Source organism: Heliangelus exortis, chromosome 20 (genome assembly GCF_036169615.1).
Source record: "Heliangelus exortis chromosome 20, bHelExo1.hap1, whole genome shotgun sequence".
In the NCBI taxonomy this organism is placed as follows: Eukaryota; Metazoa; Chordata; class Aves; order Apodiformes; family Trochilidae; genus Heliangelus; species Heliangelus exortis.
In genome coordinates, this window is record NC_092441.1 from 3,929,089 (window position 1) to 3,952,124 (window position 23,036).

A 23,036-nucleotide genomic window follows, 5' to 3' on the forward strand; every position below is an offset into this window, starting at 1 on the left:
CCTTGAACGGGATGGGACAATTCAAAACAAAACGTGTGCCTCTGAGCCCAACTGCCAAATAATAGAGCTTAGATACCTTGAGCCTGGTTTTGCTGGTTGTTTTTTTTTTTTTCAGTTTGTAGAGAGACTCTTAATTTTTAAGTTGTTTAGATCTGCTGCCCTGGGTTATTGATATGTATTTAAAAACTGCAGAGTACTGTTCAACTGAGAGAGATTTGGCACCTTCATAGTGTTGTATTTATGGCTAGAAGGAGCACAGGGCATAGAATTGCAAGCAGCTTTTATTTACCTAGCACAGTTAGAAACAAGAAAATAAATATTCCTTTCCAGAAAGATGGAAATCTTTATTGTTTCTTCAGAAGAAATGAGCTGTGATATCAGACTCATGACTTGCCTGGCAATATAGACCCCAATGAATTTTACAGATGCATTTGTTAAAAATTAAAAAATTATACCAAAATTCTTAAATATATGTATACATATGTAGCAACTGACAGGGCATCTGCACAGACAATGAAAATTGTTGTCTAATAAAGTAGTCTGCAAAAGAGAAGCAGTGTAGTACAGTGTACCTTACTGAGATTGATATCATCTCATAAAAAAGTAAAAGATGACAAGTATTGCTTTTTTGCTGTAAGTATAGAAAATATCCTTTCATAAGGCAGAAAAAGACATTTAATGTGATAATACACAATCCTTTGCAAACAAGGGTTGCTGTAGAAACAGTAGTGCTTATTAGCTAAGTTTAAGCTTTTAGTAAATATTTTTTTAAAACTACTTACAGGTTCAGATCACCATGAGAGCCAGTGTCAAAGTCCTTCACATTAATAAGGAGCTGAAGTTTGCTGTTCAGGGTGTTGCTGAGAGTAACAACTCCACAGTGAGTGCTCAGGGTAGCTGTGCTTCTTTGTTTTGGCCCTGAGCTAATGAGCACATTCAGTGGGATTCAAGGGTATCCAACATGGAAGGGATCTTACACACTCCAGTTCTGTGGCTACATCCAAATTTGCTCCTTGTCCAGCCCACCAAACCCAGGTTTTCTGTGGCAGAACTGAGAATGCACAAATGCTGCAGAACTGAGACAAACCAAAATGCTTCATGCATAGGTGGGAAGGTGTGGGTCCCACAGCTGTCCCTCTGTACTCCAAGTACAGCTCCATTTCAGTGGCATCTATGTCTTCCACTTACACCAATAAACTTCACTAGATTCTGAGTTAATTTAATCTGCAGTAGTTAATAATTAATTTTTTGGTTCGTATTCTTTTATTTTCAACCTGATGTGATGTTGATCAGCAGTAAGAGGCCATGGAAATTATTAGATAATCTATTCTTCCCTGCCTACTTGGAAACCAAAAGTCAACTTTCACTCTGTGTTTTCCCAGACCCTTGTAAACAGAGGCTACATAATACTGCAGCTGGAAAGGGAGTAATTACAACTTTCTGGGTGACCACGGGGCAGTGGGTGGGAGGAGCACTGGGTATATTTAGGGTGGCAGGATCATATTGCTGTTGGGGTGGTAGCTCTTGGTTTCAGTTTGCTTTTCTGCATCTTAATGTCTGGTGCTCCCTGTTTTTTATAAGCAGGGAACTAAGAAAGGAGAAAATAAACTTTCCTGTAAGGGAAGAACCAGACTGAAGCCTGGGGAAGAGCTGAGATCTGACACAGCAACCCTGATGTGCAGCCATGGATGCAGCACGTGTGAAAGGCTGACAGAGCCACTTGTGATTCTCATTCATGTGTTGGGCTGGGGATTGCTTTTGTACAGAGCTGTTCAAGTGTATTCTGGGAGCACAGTACTCCAGGAACTTGGCCCTCAGGGAATCTTAATGCACCCATAATGCTCAGCTCTCAGAGCTTATGTGTCTTGAGTTATTGTAGAGGGTAAAAAGCAAATGCACGGTGTGTTTTGTGCCACTGAATCACCTGCCTCCTGCATTCACTTGGTGAACAGCAAGTGATAATTATTAGTCATTATGGCACAGCAGAAATTAGTTGCTTCTTGGAGTTCACTTAGTGATGTTGCAATGTATTTTTTTCATGACTCTTCTACCATGAGATTAATTTCTTGATTTTCAGTTAATGATTTATTTTTGCTTGGTGGCTTTTTCAGCAGTAATGTTTGTCTTTAGTGTTTAGACAGTGGACTAAAAATGTCAGAATTGTTTTAAAGGCATTATGAAAAGCCTAGTCCAATTAATTTGCTCCAGAAAGGCAGAATAGGGTAATTTAGCTGTAAATCCAGAAATTTACTAACAGTATAAGCATTCATTATAGAAGATTAAATCTCATGTTATGAACTAAAACAATTTATAATATAAAAACACTAAGTTCAGGATAAAAGTCTACTTATTTTTAAAGTCTAAACCAAGATCTTTATTCATGTTAGATTGGATCAAAATTAAATGTTTTAATCTGGAGTTGTTTGTCTTTTTAACAGAAAATGTGTAGATGTCCTATATATAATTAAAAAACCCAAATCCCACACTACAGTGTTTGTGGATGATTACAAACAAAATAAACAAAAACAAACAAACAAACAAACCCTGTGACAAATCTGGAAGTTTAAATGCCTAATACATGGAAATAGAATAGGACTCGTGGTAGTTCATGTAATTTCAGACATACAGCTTGTGTAGTACTCACTGCTAAAATATACAAAAAGTCATTCTAAGTGAACTTTGAGGAATTGTGTTCTCTTAAGTAAGTCCTGGAAACTGTGAAAGAAACAGCAGTTGAAAAACTTTTGCTGTAAACTTAATCATTAAACTCAGAAATGCAAAGATCAGAGAGAAACTGCTGGAAAGATGGACAAATTAAGTCAGTTACAGGTGTAAATAGAAGCTTCTCACCAAAAGCCTGTTGACAGTGCAAAAATGAAAGCTTCTATCAGTCAAAAAGAAAAAACATTGGAGGATCAAAGTTTATGTCAATAAATAGTAAAATGAAACCTCAAACTACTTAGTTAAATTAATTTCAGCTTTAAGTAAGGTATAAGTTTTAACAGGGATCAGTCATTTCTTTTGTGGCTAAACCAAGTACAGGTTAATAAGAAGAGGATTTTGAATTTTACCATGAGCAATTACTTCAGTGATAAGATCAGGGTAGAAACTGTTTTCCTTATGTTTTCCAGTTAGCACTGGTATACAAAATTCACACGTGGGAGAGTTTATCTAAATGTCTTATACCAAACTTACCATGTTATCTGTGGTTTTATATACTAGAAATTGCTTCAAAAGGCTTTTACAAATGTTTATCTTGTTTTTGAAATGCTGCTTGGGATATATGATTCTGCCTGATCTGAATTATCCATCCTCCAGAAGCAGTTTTACTGGTTGTTGCCATGGCTGTGGTCAAAGTGTTTTTACCACACTAAACACATCTCCAGAGAGGGTTAAAAGAAACATAGCAGGAGGCCAATCCTAATCTTGCTTTTTGGAAGGAGAAATAAATCTATATGTGGCATAATTTATGCTCTCTGGCATGCCAGTTTAATTGATGCTGGTACTGACATCTTTGTGTTTAAAAGCTGGGAGGCTTTGCTCTGAGGAAGTTCTATCTCTACCTGACTTGTTACTCATGATACAGCGAGGTCACTGAGAGCCATGCCACAATTTCACCCACTCTTCAAACCTAGGCAGGTTAGTGAAGTAAATTAAGATTAGTGCAGCTCTGTTCTGCAGAGCTCTGGCAATAATCTTAAATACAAATGTATGTGCAAGAAGTAATATCAGATTACAGATAATTAAGCAATACATTTCATGGTGTAGACAATTTTTGAGCATGTACGAGATGATTGATATAGTTTAAGATTGTTGAAATGTGACTGTTTTCTGCTGGATTATGCATTGGCAACTATCATATGATGGTTGACTGCTCATAACTGCCCTGCTGCATTTAAACAGACTGTCAGCTACTTACTAACCAGCCAAATGACAAAACTGAATTAAAAGACATACTTGTAGCCACTACTGTAGAAGGCCCTGGAGACCCTGAATAAACAGACAGAACTTGTACCAAGTACCAGATGTGAATTGGCAAGGAAGCAATTCCAAAGGCTTTATTCCCCTTCACTGAAAATTCCCTGTTCATGGATGTTCAGATCTTGGGGCAGCTAAGAAATGATGCCTCAAAATGAGTGAAGGAAAAATTTGATTTATAAAAACTCAAGTTCAGAGTCAATGCAGAGAAGAAAGTAAAAGTCTGGCCTTTTTAAAAAGATTGCATGTAAGAGTAACTTGTTGGATTATAGTTCTGTTAAGGCATTGAATTAAAATGTTTATTTTTAAAAAACAAATAATAGTTTAAGAGATAAGTGAGTGAATGAAATTCAAGTAACCATTCAGATCTCATGCTGCAGGGTAAGGGCCAACAAGCTGCAAGAGTAAAATAATGCACTGACAAAGACAAGTATTTGTCTGTCAGAATGGAAAAAATAACATTTGTGTAGGACAGGTACTTGTACCCCTACTAAAGTAAATATGGAGCAGTCCAACTGATGGAAGCAAATTTTTGGAGGTTGAGAGTGAAACTGCAGTGATGAAACAACAGTTAATGCAGAGTGACTGCTGGTTTTGGCAGAGGTGAAACCAAATCGTCACATAAATTGTTTTAATTACAGAACTAGGGAAGTTAATATAGTCCAAAGTTTGGGTTAGTCTATTTTTCAGAGTACATTCCAACCTGCTTTATTAACAGATGTGTTTGTATATTTTTAAACTGCAGCCCCACATGCTCGGTTAATGCTTTATAGGACTGTTAAAAACAGGTCCCTAAGGATGAACCACTGGCTTGACTGAAGTCAATGGAAGTTTCCCAATTATTTTCATGAGGTCAGAACATCAGTCTCATTGTTTTACAGGGTATCTTCATGTAGTGTAAGTTAATTGTAAAATACTGTACATCTTCCTAAAAAGCTGCAATTGTTTCTCCATTAACGTAGTAACATAGAAATAATTAAGATCTAAGTTGATTTGTAATTTCAGTATTTGTCTTATGAACATTAATCCTTTTAATAGTGACAAGACTGAAAGCAAGGGCACTGTTATTATTTCACAATATATCAATTGCTTGCAGGCTATCACCTACAGATGTGAAGCTGTGCCAGCTTGCCAGAACTTCCCCTGCAAGGATTTACTGATGGAGTTTTGCTAAGAGACTTTGTAAAATCAGCAGCAGCAGCAAACCAAGCAAGCCTACAGGTGCAAGGGGCAGCAGCTGCCTCTGTGGTCTTCCCAACAAGACTTGTTGAAACTCTGTATCTCAACGTCTTTATTGGTAATGGATCCCTCCCTTAATTTGCACTGATGCATTTGGAATGTCAGCTTCCAAAACAGGGCACATGGGAGGCATTTAAAGTAGATTTTTTGAAAGGAAAATGAACAAAGAGCATGTCAAGTTCCATTTTGATTTGCATGACAAATCCAGCATGCAGTGTTCTGGTGGGTCGGGTTGGGCTTGCCTGCCACTCACTGCATTTGTCACTTTGGTTTGAGCACTTTTGACAGTTTGTTATGTTAATTGTTCTAAGGATTGTTTTGCCGGGAGAAGAAAAGGAAAGGCATTTTTATTTTTGTACTTTTTCCATTTACAGGAAAGGAGGGATATCTGTGGGAGCAGAGAATGTTTTCAATTCGCTTGCAATCTATTTTATTTATAAATAATGCTGTGAGGTAATCAACAAGTATTTTAAATCTTATTGTTACCCTGTGTGCTATTTGAGTGGGAAATACCAGGCCCCTAAACTAGAAACTTGGGGAGCCTATTGTTTTGGTGCTCACCATTCTTTCTTCCTTTGAGTCCCACAGTGATGGGTCCTGCAGAGTGGTTTGTGCTATGTCTATGTGCTTCTCTTGGATGATATTGTGGTGCTTTGACAAGTGCTAACAAGGGATTTAATGCCCTCAGAGGCATTGTTGGACACACATTGTTACTGGTATGTGGATGGTATGTGAGTAACTCTCACGTGTCCAAGACCTGCTGGTAGATACATGCTTATCACTGAATTCTTCTGAAGGCAGAGTTCAAGGTGGAGGTTGCTGTTGCCCCTCAGGGTACACTTCTGTGTCACCTATGTTAAAGCAGTCAGGGGTGGAGTTTGAGTTTGTGACTGCATGCAGGTGTCAGAACACTATAGGTTGACTACTAAACAATATCTTTAGACTCATAGAATGATCAACCATAAAGTTTCAGGAGAAGACTGTTTCTTATGTTAGTCTCTCACTTTCAGAGTTGCTGTTTTTCAGCCACAGGAGAGCTTAGTGCTCAATGAATGAGGAAAGCAAGGAGGCAGAAACAGAATTTCCTAGAGGTTTCCAGGTAATGACTGACATCTGCCTTTTAAGCTTTGAACTGCTACACTGCACGTGGTGTTCTCATCTACATGTTGTGATCCAAGTGCATCATGAGAGATAAGCTCTAAATACAGAATACTTCATGGCACAGAATCATGCAATTGGATGCAGAAATACCAAAATAAATGCAGTTAAACAATAAAGTAACTCAAATCACATTCTTGCTTAGCTTAGCTATTTGCTAATGCTACATTTCCTGACCAGTTCTCCTTAAGTACTATTTTAGTAAAGTCTGTGGACTTAGATCAATTTGAGCTGGTGCATCTCAAAAATATTCAAACCCAAGATAATTAATAATGAATAATATTTCTTACACCACCACTTGGTGGTCAATTAATAGCACTGTAATACACAAAACCATGGTCTCTGGCAGGCCAGGGTAGGACATGAGAGCCTCCAACCCTAATGGCCTACATCAGGAGCTGATGTTGTCCCTGCGAGGTAGGCAAGTGGCTCTTTTGTTTGGCTGCCATACACTGAACTCAGGAGCCTGTAGCTCTTGGTTGGTGACTTGGTTGCCTCTCCATTTCCTTGTAGCTTTCCTGTTTGATCACTTCCTGGAAAACAGCATCACTATTTCCTGTCAGAGTGAAAAGTTGCTAAATCTCTCCCACTAAGAATTAGGTTTTTTTTTCTCTAATACGCACCAATGACTGAGAAAACCCACCACAAGTCTTATCAGGTGAAACAGCCATTTCCTGTCACCTGGTTTTATTGTTAATTTTCTCATAAGAAAAGTGCCGTGTGCGAGGGAAGAGCCGTGTCCCCTCACCCGAGTCTGATCGATGCCTCGCAGCCTCTGTGAACGATGGAGATGCCGGGAGCACCCCGCGTGTTCTGGGTTCCTGCCGTGTCCAAGATGCCCTCACCCACGGCATTCTTCCCACCCCAAAACCGTGACATAGGGAACCGGTTTCCAGTTTGAGCGCCCGTCCGGGGCCGGCAGGTTCAGTGCAGGTTCGGTGCCGAGGCCGGCAGGTTCGGTGCAGGTTCGGTGCCGAGGCCGGCAGGTTCGGTGCAGGTTCGGTGCCGGGGCCGGTAGGGGGCGGCCGAGAGTCCCCGGAAGGCGGCGGGGCCGGAACTGTGGGGCCGGGATCCCGCGTGGTTCCCCCCGCGGTACCGCAGCCATGGCGGAGCGGGTCGAGCAGCGGCTGGAGGACCGCATCCCCGAACTGGAGCAGCTGGAGCGGGTCGGGCTGTTCACGCGGAAGGAGATCAGGTGAGGCGGCCCCGGGCTGCGGGAGCCGGCGGTGCGGGAGGGCTCCGTGCGGTGTCTGATCCTCCCCCTCCTTCCCGCAGGGCTGTGCTGAAGAAGGCCTCGGCTCTGGAGTACAAAATACAGCGGAGAGCGCTTCGGAAGGAGGATTTTATCAATTATATTCAGGTAGGCTTTACCGCCTCGCGGGGCTGTAGATGAGGTTAGAGGTTAGGTGGTTTTGTCGTTACCCCCGTAGGACGCGGGCTGGTTCTGTTGCTGTCTCCTCACCTGGCCCCGGTTCTGCCGGGAGTGATGTTCTGGCACACACTCTCAATTCAGACACACCAGAGCATGAAGCATACTCAGGGGTTGGTACCTGAGAGAGGCTTTGTTTTTCTTCTCCCCTTTTCCTATAGTTTCATCTCCAGGGATGCTGAGACCTCAGTTTCCTGAAGTGCTGTGCAAATTGTAAATAAATGTATTTATTTGCTACAATATTAGGAAGTTTGGCTTGTGATTATGATTCAAGAATATGTGGGGTGATGACAGCTCAAGTCTGACTATCACATGTGGTACAAGTGCTCAGTCTTCCTAACTGAAACTGTCTTAGCAATGTAGAGATCTGGCTGAAATATTGTTGCATATGTTTTTCTGGACATAATTTTTATTGCCCATCTGATTAGCTATAAGAAACTTTTTCTGTATTTTTTTCCTTACTGTTTCATACCTCCTCATTTGCTTTTACATGTTTTTTTTTTTTTCTCTGCACTCTAGTATGAAATTAATCTGCTGGAACTAATCAAGAAAAGAAGAGCAGTAAGTTTGTCAGTTATTCAGAGTACAAAATACTTTATGCCAAATTTTCTTTTGCAATGAAATGAACACTCTTATTTTCCTCCTAGCGCACAGGATATTCATTTAAGAAGGATGAAATTGAGTATTCTATTCTTCACAGAGTCCATTGCCTCTTCAACCGTGCTACAGGAAAATGGAAAGTAAGTATTTGTGTTGCATCCTTATTTGTATTGATAGGTTGAAAAATGCCCTTCTAGTGTGTGAATTTATCTGGATATCATTGCTGCCAAATATTTGAAATGGTACAGAAAAAAGTAATAGAAAAACTAAGTGGATGTTTGGTCTTAGAGTTAACAGTAGCCTAGAAATAGATCATTCATGTCTGGCAGACATTTTTTGAACACAAACAGTATTGTGTCCTACTGAGTAACTAGTCCTCAACTTTCTGATGCTAATGGGTATTGCAATGTGAGTTTGGTCTTTCTGTTTACAAGGACTAGAAATGGAATGAAAAGAACTTTCAGCTGCTTTAGAAAAAGATTGTCATGATACATTTAATGGTAAACTTTAAATGGGGTGCTTAAGGAGCCATTACAGTGAGCTCTCTATTGAGTTCCATGTAACACAGGCTTGGTTGGAGGGGCTGCAGGGGTGTTTCTTGAGGTGGGGTGGTTGGTTTTCTTTGGATGTTTTGCAGGGACTAGAAGGATTTCAAGATCTGGTGATCTTGTCTTTGCCTTACTGTAAGGTTGATTCTCTTCCCCTTGCATTTCCAACAGGATGATGTCCAGCTTTGGCTTTCACATGTTGCATTCTGCAAGAAGTGGGTGAGTTTTCAAAATGTTAATCTTACCTGATTTGAGATGCTGGATTGGTGCTCAGTCAGGCAGCTGGAACTTGAATTACATGTCAGGGGTACAAGCTTCACTGCCACAGGCTGTATTACTGAAATAATTCTGAACAGATGATTTGAGCTGCTCAGGAGTGACAGGTGTAAGTGTAGAATTTGACTCAAAATGAATTGGTATAAAATGTGGTGCTGGCAGGTGGCAAAGGTGAGGCTGATTGCATTGTGTCTGGAATACCACTTGGTTTGGAAGGAGCTGGTTATTCTGGAACATATGTATCACCTCTCTGCAAAATGTGATTTTTTCCCAAATATTTCTTGTAGTGGCTACAGTGAAAAGTGTAATCAGGGTAATTCTGTACTCCTTAAACTTACCTGTGTAAGTCTTCAGAGACTTACAGAGCTTCTGAAGCATTCAGTCATTGTCCTTCCTATACTGAAGGTGACCTTGTCATAGCAAACCAAGCCACTGAAGGAAGATGCAGTCTTCACCTCAAAAGCAGTCAGTGAGACTATGGATTTGTGACCTAAGCAATGTTTGTGTAGTTCAGAAAGGTTTGAGTTAACTAATCTAATCTAGTCTGGGAACACTTGCAAGCTGGTCAGTGTTGAACAAATATGAGAAACTTCCTTCTGAAGATAAAGTAGCAGAGAAATGTCTTTTCCAGTATGATTGCATTACAACTTGTAACCTTTCATAATGAAACTTCAGTGCTGGTGATTCAGTACTAGAGTGCTTATAACAAAACTTCTTTTTCCAGAATTCAAAGCATCAGCTTAGTAAGGTCTTTTCTACCATGTTGGCCATACATCCCGATAAACCAGGTAAATAAAAAAATGGTAAGTGCTGCATGAATGGCTGAGTATAGTTGATATAACAGTTCTTGTAGATCTCAGTTCAAACTATTGAGGTAAAGTTCCTGCACACTTTTCTTTGCCTAGCTGCTGTTTAGAGAGAATGGCTCTTGACAGGGATTGTGCTGAGCCATCAAAAGGGTATGTGAAGTAGGAATCTGCATGAATGACCATTTCCTGGGTAGACTGGGACCTAGGCAGATGTTTCAGAGGTAGGAGGTGTTGAATACTTGCCACTGCTTTTTGGCTTCTGAAGATACCACTGTCCATCATTGGATCTGTAGCTATAACAAATTAAATTTCTGGACCTGCTTAGCTTTTGATCCTTTAACTCAGTTTAAATGGAAGACTTCTTGTTCCATTGCTGAGCTCGTGGATTATGTTGGGGTGGGTACATTGAACAAAAACAATCTGTGCATCCTGGAGAATAGCAGCAAAAAGGGTTCTCGTGACCAGCCACTTGCTTTGCCTTGAAATGAACTTCTTTGTATCATCTCTTGCAGCACTGTGGATTATGGCAGCAAAATGGGAGATGGAGACAAGGCTCTCATCAGAAAGTGCCAGGCGCTTGTTCCTTCGTGCTCTGCGCTTCCATCCAGAGTGCCCAAAGCTTTATCAAGAAGTAAGTTCCTGGTTTTCTTCTCCCATCAGTTGTTTCATCAATCAGAGCAAATCCATCCAGCATATTTCTCAAACCAGTCAGAGGAAACTGAAAAAAGTTGCTTTCCCATCAGTGGGAAAATACTGTAAAAATTCTCTGGCCTTTGCTAGGGAGCATGGTTTACTTTGAGGGCAAGCTAAGGTTTAAAGAACTACTAGAAAGTGGTAAAATCCACAGGTGGAAATTTTCTGAGTAAATATGTAAGACAGGTCAATATGCACAAACCTATACAAACCAAGGCTCTCACTGTACATGGATATTGGCAAAGCCCTGGCTTGTGTTACTACATTTGTGGAATTAGATGTTTTATTATTTATCCCCACCCCACAATCACTCATTAATTCTTGCTCTTGCAGTATTTCAGAATGGAGCTGATGCATGCTGAAAAACAGAGGAAGGAGAGGAAAGAATTTGAAAAAGCAAAGATGGACTTGGTAGGTCAGCTAAACTTGGGAGACAGTCTGCTCATCTACCACACATCTGAATGCCTGGTTTCAAGGGATCTGTTTTAATGGCTTGAGAACAGCTTAGAGAAAGTGTTCATTCATGTCCTGTGCCTGTGTTAAGCTTTTCAAGTGTTGACTTATGCTCATCTCAAATACGTAACAAATATAAAGAAAAATCAATGTATGAAGTCTTTTGTTACATCCCCTGGTGTGAAAGTTAATAGTGATTTCTGGGAAGGAATAGTTACACTTACTCTCTGTTATTTTTTGTAGTTGACTTGTGCAAATTGTATAAATATAGATTTAGATGAAGAAAAATATTTATGCCTTCTGATTTTTTTGCCATGTTTGCAAAAATGGTACCTGAGATAGGAAAACAGTTTTTCAGTGATGTTGTGCTTAATATTGCAGGGGGAATTCGATTATTCTGAAGAGATCCTCAATGGGGAAATGGCTCGCATAATTTACAGGGATGCTGCTCAGAAAGTTAAAGGTGATTTGACATTTCTTGTATTTATTCAGTATGAAAATTGTCACTTTTAACTTGGCTCTCCAGTGGCTCATACTGATACACTTCCCTCTAGTGCACACACTAAGATACTTTCAGCTCTTCCATTTCTTCAGTAGAACCTAGATAATGCCAAAGTGTGAATTGATAGTGCTGATAGTTCTGGTTTTGTAAATGTTCTGCAGGCTAACACCTGTACCAGTACAGCTTTTGGGCTGAAGTGACACAGGTGCAGCTTACAGTCTCAAAACTTGTTTGCTTAAAAAAAAAACCCAAAGTGTGCAGTGGATTTAATACTTGATTTTTTTTTTAAATCTCTTTTTGAAATGTAGGTGTTGAGTTCCATCTGGCTGTGCTTTCTATTGCAAAGCTCTTTGCTTTTACCCAAGATTTGCAAAAAGAAATTCTGGAAAGGTAAGGTTTGTGGTTTTTTTTTTTTGTTGTTTTAGTGTGTGTGGAGGTGGGGATTGTTTTTTGGTTTTGTTTTTTTTTTAATTTAGTTTTGTTTTTTAAGAAACTTAGGCTCATAACTTCTCTAATGTATAGTGAGGTAACAGGTTCACAACTAAAGGCTGTTCCTCTAGAGAAATAGAATGCTAAGGCCTATGGGAAATTCTTGAAGAAAATCTAACCATGAAGCAAGCATGCTCTTTAGAAAAGGATACTTGTATCTAACTTCAGAAAAAGTTTGGAGGAGCTGGGAGGAATAATTTACATAAAATACAGTTGTCTCTGAATAATCACTGGACTTACTTTCATTAAATTTACTCTAGGAACTGTGGATTTTCCTGGTGTACTTAGTGATTCTTTTACATCTTTCATTTCTCCAGTTGTATTTCTCTCAAAAGCTCCTGTTACTGGAGAATATCCATATTAAATAAAACAACAAAGTAAACTAATACTTTGTCTTTACCTTGTGGCAAGATAAAATGTTTTTCCTCTGGCATTTGGTTAGGCAGAAGTGAAGTACATTACTATCCCACTGTAAGAACCCTTCTGAGCATACTTGTGAGAGAAGAGTGGCAGTGGAGGGGTTTTACAGACATGGTTGTTTAGTCTGCAGACCAAATATGCTGATGATCCTCTGACATGGGACTACATGGCCCGTCGTGAGCTGGAGCTGGGGTCCCTGCAGTCCACAGGACACACCACAAAACGGATGAAAGTATCTGAAATGACCCAGAGAGAGGAGCGATGCTGTGCAGTCTTTGAAGAGGCTGTGAGAGCAGTCCCAACAGGTGAAAAGTTCTGCCTGCATTTAAATATATTCTTTTTTCCTGGTACTCTAGGATACTGTATACTGTGAAAGGTTTGAAGTAGATGTTGGCAGGGTCTACTGTAGCTAAGAGAGTGCAAGCAGTTTTTAGATGCTACCTTTTTGGGATTTATGTTATGGGTTACTTGAGTTATTTTCCAATGCATTTATGCTCTTGAAGGAGCTGATTAACTTGAAGTGCTTTTTGTTACTTGTTTGCTTTTATCAGTGTGATTTAGTCTGTGAGGCAAGTAGAAGCCCATAGATGAATAGAGATTGTAAATGTAGGGTCTCTTATAATACCTTTTAAAATGAAGCTGGCACTAACAGTTCTTGGATTTTCTCTTTATTAAAGGCAATTTTTCGTGCTTACTTTTCTGATTCTATAAATTTGATATTATGTCTTTAATTCTACAGAGGACATGTGGAAATGCTACATTACTTTTTGCTTAGAGAGATATAAGAGGAAAACCAACAGTGAAGAATTAAAGCAAAAGGTAAAAGCTTATTATGAAATCAGAGTAACAAATCATCCTTATTTTTCCTAACTTTTCTAATCTATCAGACAAATAGCTAATATATCTTGATATATTCATCAGAAGTACTTACCTGTGGCCATCATTAAAAATCATTTGGTGTCCATGTGAGGAAGTCAATTACTGTCAGACTCACATGTGGCCTACCTGAATGTGAATAACTTGGGCATAAACCAGCCTTGTCAGTAAGGTTTTGTGACCTCTTTGGATGGAAGTTAAGAGTGCAAACTTGTTATTGTTCACTGATAGGCCTGCAAACCTGTCCTTGCTCAAAGAAAAGGATGAGTTAAAATTACTCTTGCAGAGAAGTCTGAGTAAAGTTTGGTGCTGGCACACGGGCGCCTTAGCATCTGTGCTTGAGTGTGACTCAGTGAATTAATTAGTCATTCTGTGCAGCTGAGTTACCTTTTAATACAGTAAAAAAATTGCAATGTTTTTCTTTCTTTCCTTGAAGAGGAAGTGTAATTTAACTGCTCAGATTTCCCCTTGGAATGTATGCAGGTACCTACAGCACTAGATGCATAACTCCTACTGAATTTGAGTGACGTGTTGATACACTGATCCACTGGGCTTCTTGTAATGCTGCAGCCTGGTATATGCAGGAATAATGCTTATTTTCTTTACATTTTTTCCCCTTTGTTTCTAGAGGCTGGACAGGACACTGAGTGTGTTCAGCAAAGCCCATGAGTCCAGTTTGCTGCCAGAAGCTCTCTATAAGCAATGGGTAAGAGTTTACACAACAACAGATTGTGAGGCTGCCCCAAATTGCTTTGTGCCTATCTTTACTATTCTGAGTAGATAGGAAGGTGGGTAATACTGCATTCAAGGCCTTGCTTTTTTAACAAGATATTAAAAATTCTTTCTGGTAATCAGCTGTATCTGCTGGGTTCTAGCTTCAACTCTTACTGGAGTCCAGCCTCCTTGAGAAAGCTGCAGAGGTGGTAGGAGCTGCAACGAAGCGCTTCAGCCTGTCAGTGGAAATGTGGCAAATGAGGCTGCAGGTGCTCATCCAGCTGAAGAGTGACAATGTGACCCAGTGTTTTGAAGAAGCCATTAAGCACCTGGAATCCAAGGTCTGTGCTGGTTTTATGGACTTGCATTCATTAGTCTTGAGCTGGAAGCCAGATACTTATTTTTTTGTTTTCCCTTTACAAGGTATTCAGAGTCCCTGATTATTTTTAAGGTCAGAAATAAGAACTTAACATTTCACCTGCACATTGCATCCAGGAGCATTAGAGAAGTCCAAATTCACTATATTCACAGTTTTAAAGTCTCAATGCTTCCAGGTGTTGCAGTCTGTTTCTGTAAATCAGAGACCTTGTATATCTATTATTTGCTTTATCTGCTTGCCTTGTAGGGCACTTTGCCATTATGGACCCTCTGGGTGGAATGGAGTGAAGACACAAACAGCAAGGAAGACACAGATGCTCTCTACCAGGTACTTGGCTAATAGAAATGTACTTTCTATGACAGTGTGCAAATAAAAGGGAGCAGTGTGTGTGATACAATGTGTAACAAGTGCTTTATACTTCATGAATGTGTTGGTATCAGGTAAATTCAAGTAAAACTGTATGTTGCCAAAAATCATTTGGACATCATGGATGACGTTTGTTTATAGCACAAATGTCATCCCCATGCTTCTAAGACCTTTAGATGTTTGTAAGCACAGCCAGTGATGCACTCTTACTTTGTTTTGTGGTCTGGAATTTTTCCTGTTTTCTGATGTCGATCTGAACACGGAAAAGATAATTTTTTGATCTGTGTGAAAGCATTAACATGTTCTGTTGTTACAGAACATTAAAGAATAAAACAAGGGCTTTAATCTCACTGTAAACTTCCTAAATAGCTCAGGGCAAAACTTTTCCTCTTACCTCACATGTTGCTTTTTTTTTTTTCTCCCCTATTTACAACATAAAACATGTATTTCAATTGGAAGCTTGAATTCAGTTGTTTGTAGAGCATTGTGGATCATTCTGCATGAGCATGTTAGGAGAAATGCCAGTTGCCAGCCACGTGTAATAGAGGAGTACACATGTATTTTAGGTTACAACTACTATTTTAATTTGAAAAATATTTGATGTGTTATCTAATGCTGTCTAAGAGACATCATTTGGGATGCTTCTGTCTAGTTCTTTGTCTCATAAGATTGCTTTATGTCAGGTGCCTGATTATGGACAAGGTACTATGTCATAGAATCACAGAATAGTTTGGGTCAGAAGAGACCTCTAAGGGTTATCTAGTACAGCTCCCCTGCAATGGGCAGGGATGTCTTTAAGTAGATCAGGTTTGTTTCTTCTCCCTTACTGCTTTTTAGTTGTAGCTTGTGTGGTTGGTTTGTTTATTCTTTTGGTTTTTTTTATTGTGCACTTGCAGAGATCCTTACGTGCCACAACTCCTGCTGAATCTGTGACTATGAAAGAAAAGTATCTTGACTGGACTTACAGAAGTGGTGGTTATAAGAAAGTTAAAAAACTGTTTACCAGGTGAGAAATAAAACCTTCATACCCACTTGTTCTAGGGTCTATGTGAAAAGGCTTAAAATCTAAAGTTACTTGTGTTTTGATTTCAGCCTGTGTGAAAATCGTCCATTTTCACTTGACTTCTTCAGGAAGATGATCCAAATAGAAAAGGAGCAAGTAAGTTGTTGAGAATCCAGTTAGTGCCTTTTGTTTGTAAAACAGATATCTAATTTGGGATTTAAATAGGAAACAGAGGACTTAGATGTAGTGTCATTAGTTTGTGATCAGTTCATATTTGTCTTCTAGAGTTGATTCATTGCATGTAACACAAACCAAGTTCCATGGTAACTAATCTTTGGCAGTGTGCGTGTGTGCGTGTAATTACCATGACTCTTTTTCTTTGTAAGAATCCAGTCAAGCTGCAGACTCACAAAATAAATGGCCTTTTAATACCTTCCGTTGTTAGGAATCCTGCAAAATGCTCCATCTAAGAGAATACTATGAACGTGCCTTGAGAGAGTTTGGTTCAACAGATTCTGGTAAAGAGATTGTTTTTTATTTATTCATTCATTGCTGCCTCTTTTATTTCCATCCATTAAAAAAACCAGCTGTTTGTTCTGCCCTTGTGATTGCTGTCATGTAGATTGGAGCTTACTTCTGAACCATTAAGTGCATGACACTCTGCAGGGACCCTTCACTTTCAGTCTGTGTCATTCACATGGGATGGCTTCAGCAGAACTACAAGAAAATAAGGTTTTGACACTGGCTAGAATAAGAAACGTACATCACCTTTAATTTGGTTTTGCAACAATATGGAGCTATGTTTTTATACGAAAGTTTTCTGCAGTATTCTTTTTAAGAAAGTATACAGCACAATTATTTTTGCAATATTTCTTAAGACATCACTTTTACAGCTCTTAAAAAGACTCCAGGTTCTGGTCTTCAAGGGTTGTAGTTTCATAAAGTAAACCTCGTTATGGCTTTAACATCAAGGATACTTGCAAAAAGAGGGTTTCTAGGTTAGGACTGGTATGTTTGTTGAGTGTTATGCAGTCAAGACCTAACCAGAACTTCTGTTTTTCTTTTAAAGATCTCTGGGTGGATTATGTCAAAGAGGAGCTAAGTCATCCTCATGGCAAACCTGAAAACTGTGGGAGCATTCATTGGCGAGCTATGAAGATGTTGCAGGGAGACCTGGTGGAAGACTTTGTTTCCAAATACACTCTATTGCAAACGGGACATTTATGAAAAATTATAAATAGTTACACTGTGACAGTGCAGATTTTTTTGTTTGAAACTTCTTTGTACAAATGTGACTGGATCATATTAAAATATACCTTCTTTACGTTCTTGTGTATGTGCAAAAAAATGCTCGTCTGCCACACTGCAGTTGTTTCTAGTGTTGCTACTGCCAGGGTCAAGTTTAAGTGCACACACAGAGGAGAAAGCACAGGTTTCTCAAGGGTGTTCTTTATTCTGAGAGCAAACTCTCCTTCCTAAACATTCAGAGGTAGCAGTCACAATGCATGAGCTAAAATAACTATAAATAAAAATATATGCAAAAATAAATGCAAAAATAACCCAAGCAAAACCGTGTACACTACTTCAAGCAAAGTAATTTTTGACTGGAAACAAAGTTGCACAACAAAAAATATTTTAAGTGTATGTTTTGTACACAATCGCTTCTTGGTGCCTTCTCTGAGCATGCTCCTACTGTGAGAAGGATACTGTTGTCTTTGAGCAAGATTAAGATGCCACAGAGCCGGGAGAGGCGTTGATACTTTATTTCTGACTTTATTAATGTAAAGGTGTTTTCCTAAAGCGTTTTATTTGCCTTTTTTTCTCCAGTTTTAATTGCTTATTTTTGTCCACACTCCAGACCTTCCCCTCTCTCTCTCTGGGCGAGAATTTCAGTAGCAAGGGAAGAAGTTATGCGTAATGCATAAATAATGCATTACAGATAACGGTAGTGCCTGCAGGTAGATGGTGCCAGCGAGGCTCGGAGGGCTGCGGTCTGGCGGGGCTGAGGCGGGAGCAGCCGCCGCTCGCCCTGCGGCTGAGGGGCTTCCCGCGTCGCCTCATTCCCAGACCCTCCAACGACCCGTGTAGCGCCCAGCTCCTCGGTCAGAGGTTGCCGAGGCACAGCCATTACGTTCAGTGGGCTCAGCATCAGGCGCCTTCCCTCACAGACCGCCCGCCCGAGGGTGCCCGGGGCCGCTGTTGCCTCGGGCGCAGGCGCCCGCTGAGGCGCTGAGGAGACTGGCGGCTCCGGCAGGGCGGGAAGGCGGGCGGGGCGCGCGGCCCAACCAGCGTCCCCTCAGCAGCGCCTTGCGCGACCCCGCGGCTGCGCGCCCGGAGCCTCCCTCAGCGCCCTGCGGCATGGCGCGGCTGGAGGCACCGCCGCCTCGGCAGGTGCGGCGGGCTCCTGCGGGGTAGGGAACGGGGGTCGGGCAAGCTAGCTTCCCCCGCATGTCTCTGGAGGCTGGCGGGGCTCGCCGATGCGGGGTTTGCCGAAGTACGCGACGCTCTGCCCTTCTTCTTCGGCCGCGACCCCGGGCAGGCCCCTCTCGGCAGAAGGCCCGGCCTCAGGCGTGCCGGGCTTCGGGCTCTCGGTACCTGGGAGCCGGGCTGGTCCCTCAGCGAATTCGTCTGTGTTGGAAGTGGGGAGGATACCTCACCCTTCCCTTCTTCTCCCTTTGGGACCGTGAGACCAGTTGAGGTGTTACCTTCTGCGCTTCAGCAGCGCGTCTGCCATCTTCCGCCCCTCAGGAGTCGGGGAGGCTCTGGCCCTCTCGTGGCTCCTTGGCATGGCGGCCCTCACAAGATGGTTGGTTCATAGTCTTGGGCGCTTGTACTCGTTGCTCCCGTGGCTTCCTTACCACTGCAGCTTTTACAGTCTGCTGCTCTGTCCTAGCTGGGTGCATTTTGTGTCAGTTTTGGGACCCTTTCCCAGAGCTTGGGGTTACAGCTGTAACTGAGGAGACTGGCAGTTCTGTGTTGGCTGCTACCAGGGTGAACTGGTTGCAGCAGTGGGATGAGCCATCCCTCCTCAGCAGATATGCTTTCTGAAGTGAAAGCCTGACTGGTTTAAAACCTCTGATTCATCAAGAGAGCAAACAGTTCCTTCTCAAGGGCTCAGAAATACTCAAATGCAATGGAAGCCGCATGAGCCTTATTGGAGGATTCTTTAAAACTTTCGTAGGTGATGGCTCCTACCATTGAATCTGCAAGGTTTGAGGAGGAACAGCTTCCTAATGAGAGAAAAACCATGACCTGGAAGCTCAGAAAAGGTAAGCCTAAAATATTAGGACAAAAAAAAAAAAAAAAAAAAAAAAAAAAAAAGAAAGCAAGCAGATGGCGAGTAATGAAACTTACACTTCTTGAGGAAATATCCTTAGAACTTTTGGCAGTGCATAGGAAATGCCTCTTCAGTTACTGCACTGAGTTGTTGCCGTGTAAGAACTTTACCATGTAATTTTTGTATGCCTAGATGGAAGAGTAATTAATACTGCCAAAAACCAAAAAGGGCTTTTTTGTTTGTTTTGTTTTTAAACGAGAGCTGTGCTTTTTCAACATATAAAAAAAAATACCAACAAGTGAATGTGGTGAAACAAGACTGCTGAGTTTAGTTCCCTTAATTTAAAGAGTTATTTTCCAACACGAGTCTATGGAAAATCCTGACTTGGGCAAATGTTATGATGTGTCTGATGATTCGAAGCATCTGAAACCTGAAGCAGTGGTTTAGTGATATAACATATACACGAAATAGTGTATATTATAGTTAGATTAGTAGTCACAAAGTGCATTTGTGTATCTGTGATTTATTTCAAGCTAAGAATTTCTTTGTTCCTGTTTAATTCCTAAGTAACTGTGTTATCTCTTTCTGTTGGTTTTAGAATGTCTGCTAAAGGATATTCCAGATGTCCTTGATAGTGAGTCTGAAGAAAGTGAACTCTCTGACAGCTCTCACAATGAAGGTGAATGCAGTGCCTCTCCTGTTCAGTGTGATAATTTACACCCTGACCTTGAAGATTTGGTTGCTGAAATCTCCGGGATGCCCGAGGCTGTGACTTCTCCAGAGCCAAAAGCCATGTCAGCATATGAGGTGGAGGACTGGGACAAAGAATTGGAGGACTCTGAATGTGATCCTTACGGTGAGTACAAATTTACTTGTGCTTCATTGACTTTTGGATAGTATGTGGTTTGAGGTATGTGATTCAAGGTTGGTGCTTTTCCTGGTAATGTTTTTAAATAACTCCAGGTTGGAAGCAATTTTTTTGTTGTCGTTGACCTCATGGAGTTGTAATTCATAATTCTGTTGTGAAATACAGGGTTTAAAGGCAGTGTTGTGAAGTTCACATGGAACTCTTGCTTCAGCACTTGAATTCCTAGAGAATGGGATGGTAAGGAGAGGAAGTCTGTGTACTGAGTTTCTCTGGAGAAGTGAGGACTCAGTAGTATACCTCTGTTATTCTGAAGCCAAAGAGAAAGGTATATGGAGTGCTAGAATGTAATTTTTTTGTGTATGAAAAAGAATTCCTTCTTTCCTTCAAGAAGATTAATCCTAGAGAATGGAGTTCTTTACAGAGAAGTACAAGCACCCAGTCTGTCCTGAATATGTTTTTTTGTTGCTTTGCAGTAGGGTTGGGTTTTTTTTGTGTGGTAGGGATTTTTTGTTTGTGGTTGATCAGTTTGTTGGTTTTTTTGTTTGCTGGTTTGGTTTTTTGTTTGAGTTTTTTTGTTTCTTTTTGAAGCTTGATCCTGTTAAGTAATTGTGCATGTGTTCAGTCCCATGGACAAAGGTGGCAGTGTATAGAAGCAGATCTTTGGAGTTGTATTAATCCTCCAGTTTGTAAATTGTTTTAAGAGTGAGTGGTGGTGAACTGAGAGTCTCAGTCTCCTGTTTGCCAGGCTGTATGTTAGGGTAGAATAAATAGATGGAGTTTAGTCAGCGGTGGTGACCTGCTGTGTCTTTGTTGTTGCAGAATAGTACTATTTCTATTTTCTTCTCATTAATGTGCATCTTTTGTCCTCACTACAAACACTCCTTTCTTTGCTTAGGACATATCGATTTGCTGTTTATTTAAATTCCATAATTGGCCATTGTATTTGGGTTCCATTGTTTGACAACAGAAGGAAGTGATATGGCTTTTGCAGCCTTGCTATAGAACCATTCTGATTTAAAAATGGAAATGCAGTGGGATTCTTTTACACGGGGTAATCTGGGGAAAAGATTATTTCCTTTTTGGATCCCTCCCTCTCTGACATCCAGGGTTTTCCTTCTTATCTCTCATCTGCTCAGGTTTATAGAATGTTTTGAGGTTTTCTTTTCTTTTTTGTCACTGCAACTGTCGCAAGTTCTCTTTTCATTAAATTCCCTCATCCCTACCTGTAGATAATGCTCTTCAAATCCTCCCAAACTTCATTGAAGGAAGTTGTGATTGTGAGGTTCATAAGCTTGTGAAGAATACTGAGTAGAAGTGTTTGAGCTGTTAAGTCCTACAAATAAAGTGCTTGGTCTGTCTTATGGCATTTTTATAAAATCTTGCTTTGATGGCTTGTTTGGCAGTGCTACAGGAACTCTGACATGTGGATGGATGTACTGTGTTGGTCCTCTGCTGTCCCATACTCCAGGCATTTCATTTGCTCAGTCCTTTCAGTGTCTGCTAGCTAGAAATATTTTGCTTCTCTTTGAGGACTTTGCCCTATTTTTGTGCTAGATTGGTTAAATAACTGGATTATTACCTTAATTCTAGCTTAGTGGGAATGTTGTTCAGCACTTGCTTTTACAGGACCCCACCCTTCCATTTTGTCTAGTGACCCAGTTCTTACAGGGTTTGCAGAGCTTCTAGTTGGGATGTGGTTATGGAGACAGCAGGAAGGGGAAATAAAAGTAATGTTTTAGGAGCCTTTTATGGCTGGAGAAAACAGAAGAACTGTGTGCATTGTAAGACCTGGTGTCAGATGTTCTGAATCCAAGTACTGAGCTTTTTGGAAAACTGTTTTGTCTCTGTGGCAAGAACTGTCCCGAAGATGAAGACATCACCAAATTTATCTTTCCTTACTTTGTTTGTAGGTCTAATTCATGAGTCCTGGCAGATCAAATTGAAATACTTACCTGCAAGATGCTGTAGACTTGCAAAATAATCTGCTACACTATGCCACTAGCTTTCTAAATATCTCCCATGGTTTAAATCTGTTCTTTGATCTTCTTTAGATGCTGACGATTTCCACTGTGGAAGCTTTCAGGAAAATAATCTTCTGGCCTCATACTCGTGGCAAGTGGATTCATTTTACAACCCAGGCTGTCACCATGCAGCTTCCCTTGCTTATACCCCACCAGTTAGAGTGACTGAGGCTGGCCAGTTTGATGATGCTGATGAATGAGGTTGACCCTGATCAGAACTAAGTTTGGTTTCTGAGCTGGATTTTGTTCTTCACCGATTGAGTCATGTCACCTCCTTTGGTTTGCTTGCAGAGTTCTGCATAAGGCTAGAAATCCTCTGCCATTTCCAAAGTTTTGCTTAGACTGCTTCTGAGCTGTTTATAAATTGACCACTTGACCTCTGGAAGCAAGAGGTCAGGTGTTAGCTGTAAGAAGTCAACACAGTTCTGGACTTTTTTGTTTGTATTGTATAGATCTATGTTGTTGCTAATTGCTTGAGAGGAAGTATTTAATTTTAAACTTCGGCTTGTTTGCCAAGCTTTGCCAGTTTTGACATGATCTCTGTGTCTCTATGTAACTTGTAGTTTTCTTTCTTTTTCACTTGTTGTCAAATCAGTTAGGGTGTCTTTAAAACTTCCTTCTTCCAACTTCTCTGTTGTATTTCTGTGTTGTTGTTTATGATTCCATATCTAACACTTGTGTTTATCAAAAACAGCCATGCAAAATACAGAATGAGTTGTTTTGGTTTTATTCTCATGTATTTCAGTATAAAGGAATTACAAATGCAATACACATTTTGCAAACACATATGTAGACATAGTAAAGCTTGCTGCATCCAATAGGAATGCTGGGTGCTTAAGACTGGCTCCCAACAAAGATTTTTTCACCTCAGACCTTCTTGTATGTTATCCTCCAGTCTCACAGCTGACATACATCATCAGATGTGTTATAACAAAGGA

General features: G+C 40.5%; 2 protein-coding genes across 3 annotated transcripts; both read left to right on the plus strand.

The window, feature by feature from the left end:
- The first annotated feature begins 7,389 nt into the window (after positions 1–7,389).
- On the plus strand, positions 7,390–17,263 carry UTP6 (UTP6 small subunit processome component). The gene is made up of 19 exons (XM_071763895.1): positions 7,390–7,570; positions 7,651–7,735; positions 8,324–8,365; positions 8,452–8,544; positions 9,124–9,171; positions 9,953–10,016; positions 10,550–10,668; positions 11,064–11,141; positions 11,565–11,646; positions 11,994–12,075; positions 12,718–12,899; positions 13,334–13,413; positions 14,099–14,176; positions 14,346–14,525; positions 14,810–14,890; positions 15,826–15,935; positions 16,022–16,088; positions 16,378–16,450; positions 17,002–17,263. The coding sequence occupies exons 1-19, from the start codon at positions 7,479–7,481 to the stop codon at positions 17,157–17,159; spliced, it is 1,794 nt and encodes a 597-aa protein (XP_071619996.1). The 5' UTR covers positions 7,390–7,478; the 3' UTR covers positions 17,160–17,263.
- A 915-nt stretch (positions 17,264–18,178) lies between these two features.
- On the plus strand, positions 18,179–22,809 carry COPRS (coordinator of PRMT5 and differentiation stimulator). Of its 2 annotated transcripts, none has more exons than XM_071763897.1 (4): positions 18,179–18,343; positions 19,114–19,201; positions 19,808–20,065; positions 22,129–22,809. In XM_071763897.1, exons 2-4 carry the CDS (start codon positions 19,117–19,119, stop codon positions 22,296–22,298), a joined length of 513 nt encoding a protein of 170 aa, XP_071619998.1. In that variant the 5' UTR covers positions 18,179–18,343; positions 19,114–19,116; the 3' UTR covers positions 22,299–22,809. The 2 variants fall into 2 exon arrangements, with proteins under 2 accessions (XP_071619998.1, XP_071619997.1); XM_071763896.1 differs by having other exon boundaries at positions 18,196–18,323.
- Positions 22,810–23,036: the final 227 nt, after the last annotated feature.

Bases quoted from the DNA above. Each gene is read 5' to 3' on its own strand.
- COPRS (XM_071763896.1), top strand. From the start codon at position 18,291: ATGGCGCGGCTGGAGGCACCGCCGCCTCGGCAG. The intron at 19,202-19,807 runs GTAAGCCTAAAA...TGTTGGTTTTAG, and splicing joins GACCTGGAAGCTCAGAAAAG to AATGTCTGCTAAAGGATATT. The intron at 20,066-22,128 runs GTGAGTACAAAT...GATCTTCTTTAG, and splicing joins CTCTGAATGTGATCCTTACG to ATGCTGACGATTTCCACTGT.
- UTP6 (XM_071763895.1), top strand. From the start codon at position 7,479: ATGGCGGAGCGGGTCGAGCAGCGGCTGGAGGACCGCATCCCCGAACTG. The intron at 10,017-10,549 runs GTAAATAAAAAA...CATCTCTTGCAG, and splicing joins CATACATCCCGATAAACCAG to CACTGTGGATTATGGCAGCA. The intron at 12,900-13,333 runs GTGAAAAGTTCT...TTAATTCTACAG, and splicing joins TGTGAGAGCAGTCCCAACAG to AGGACATGTGGAAATGCTAC.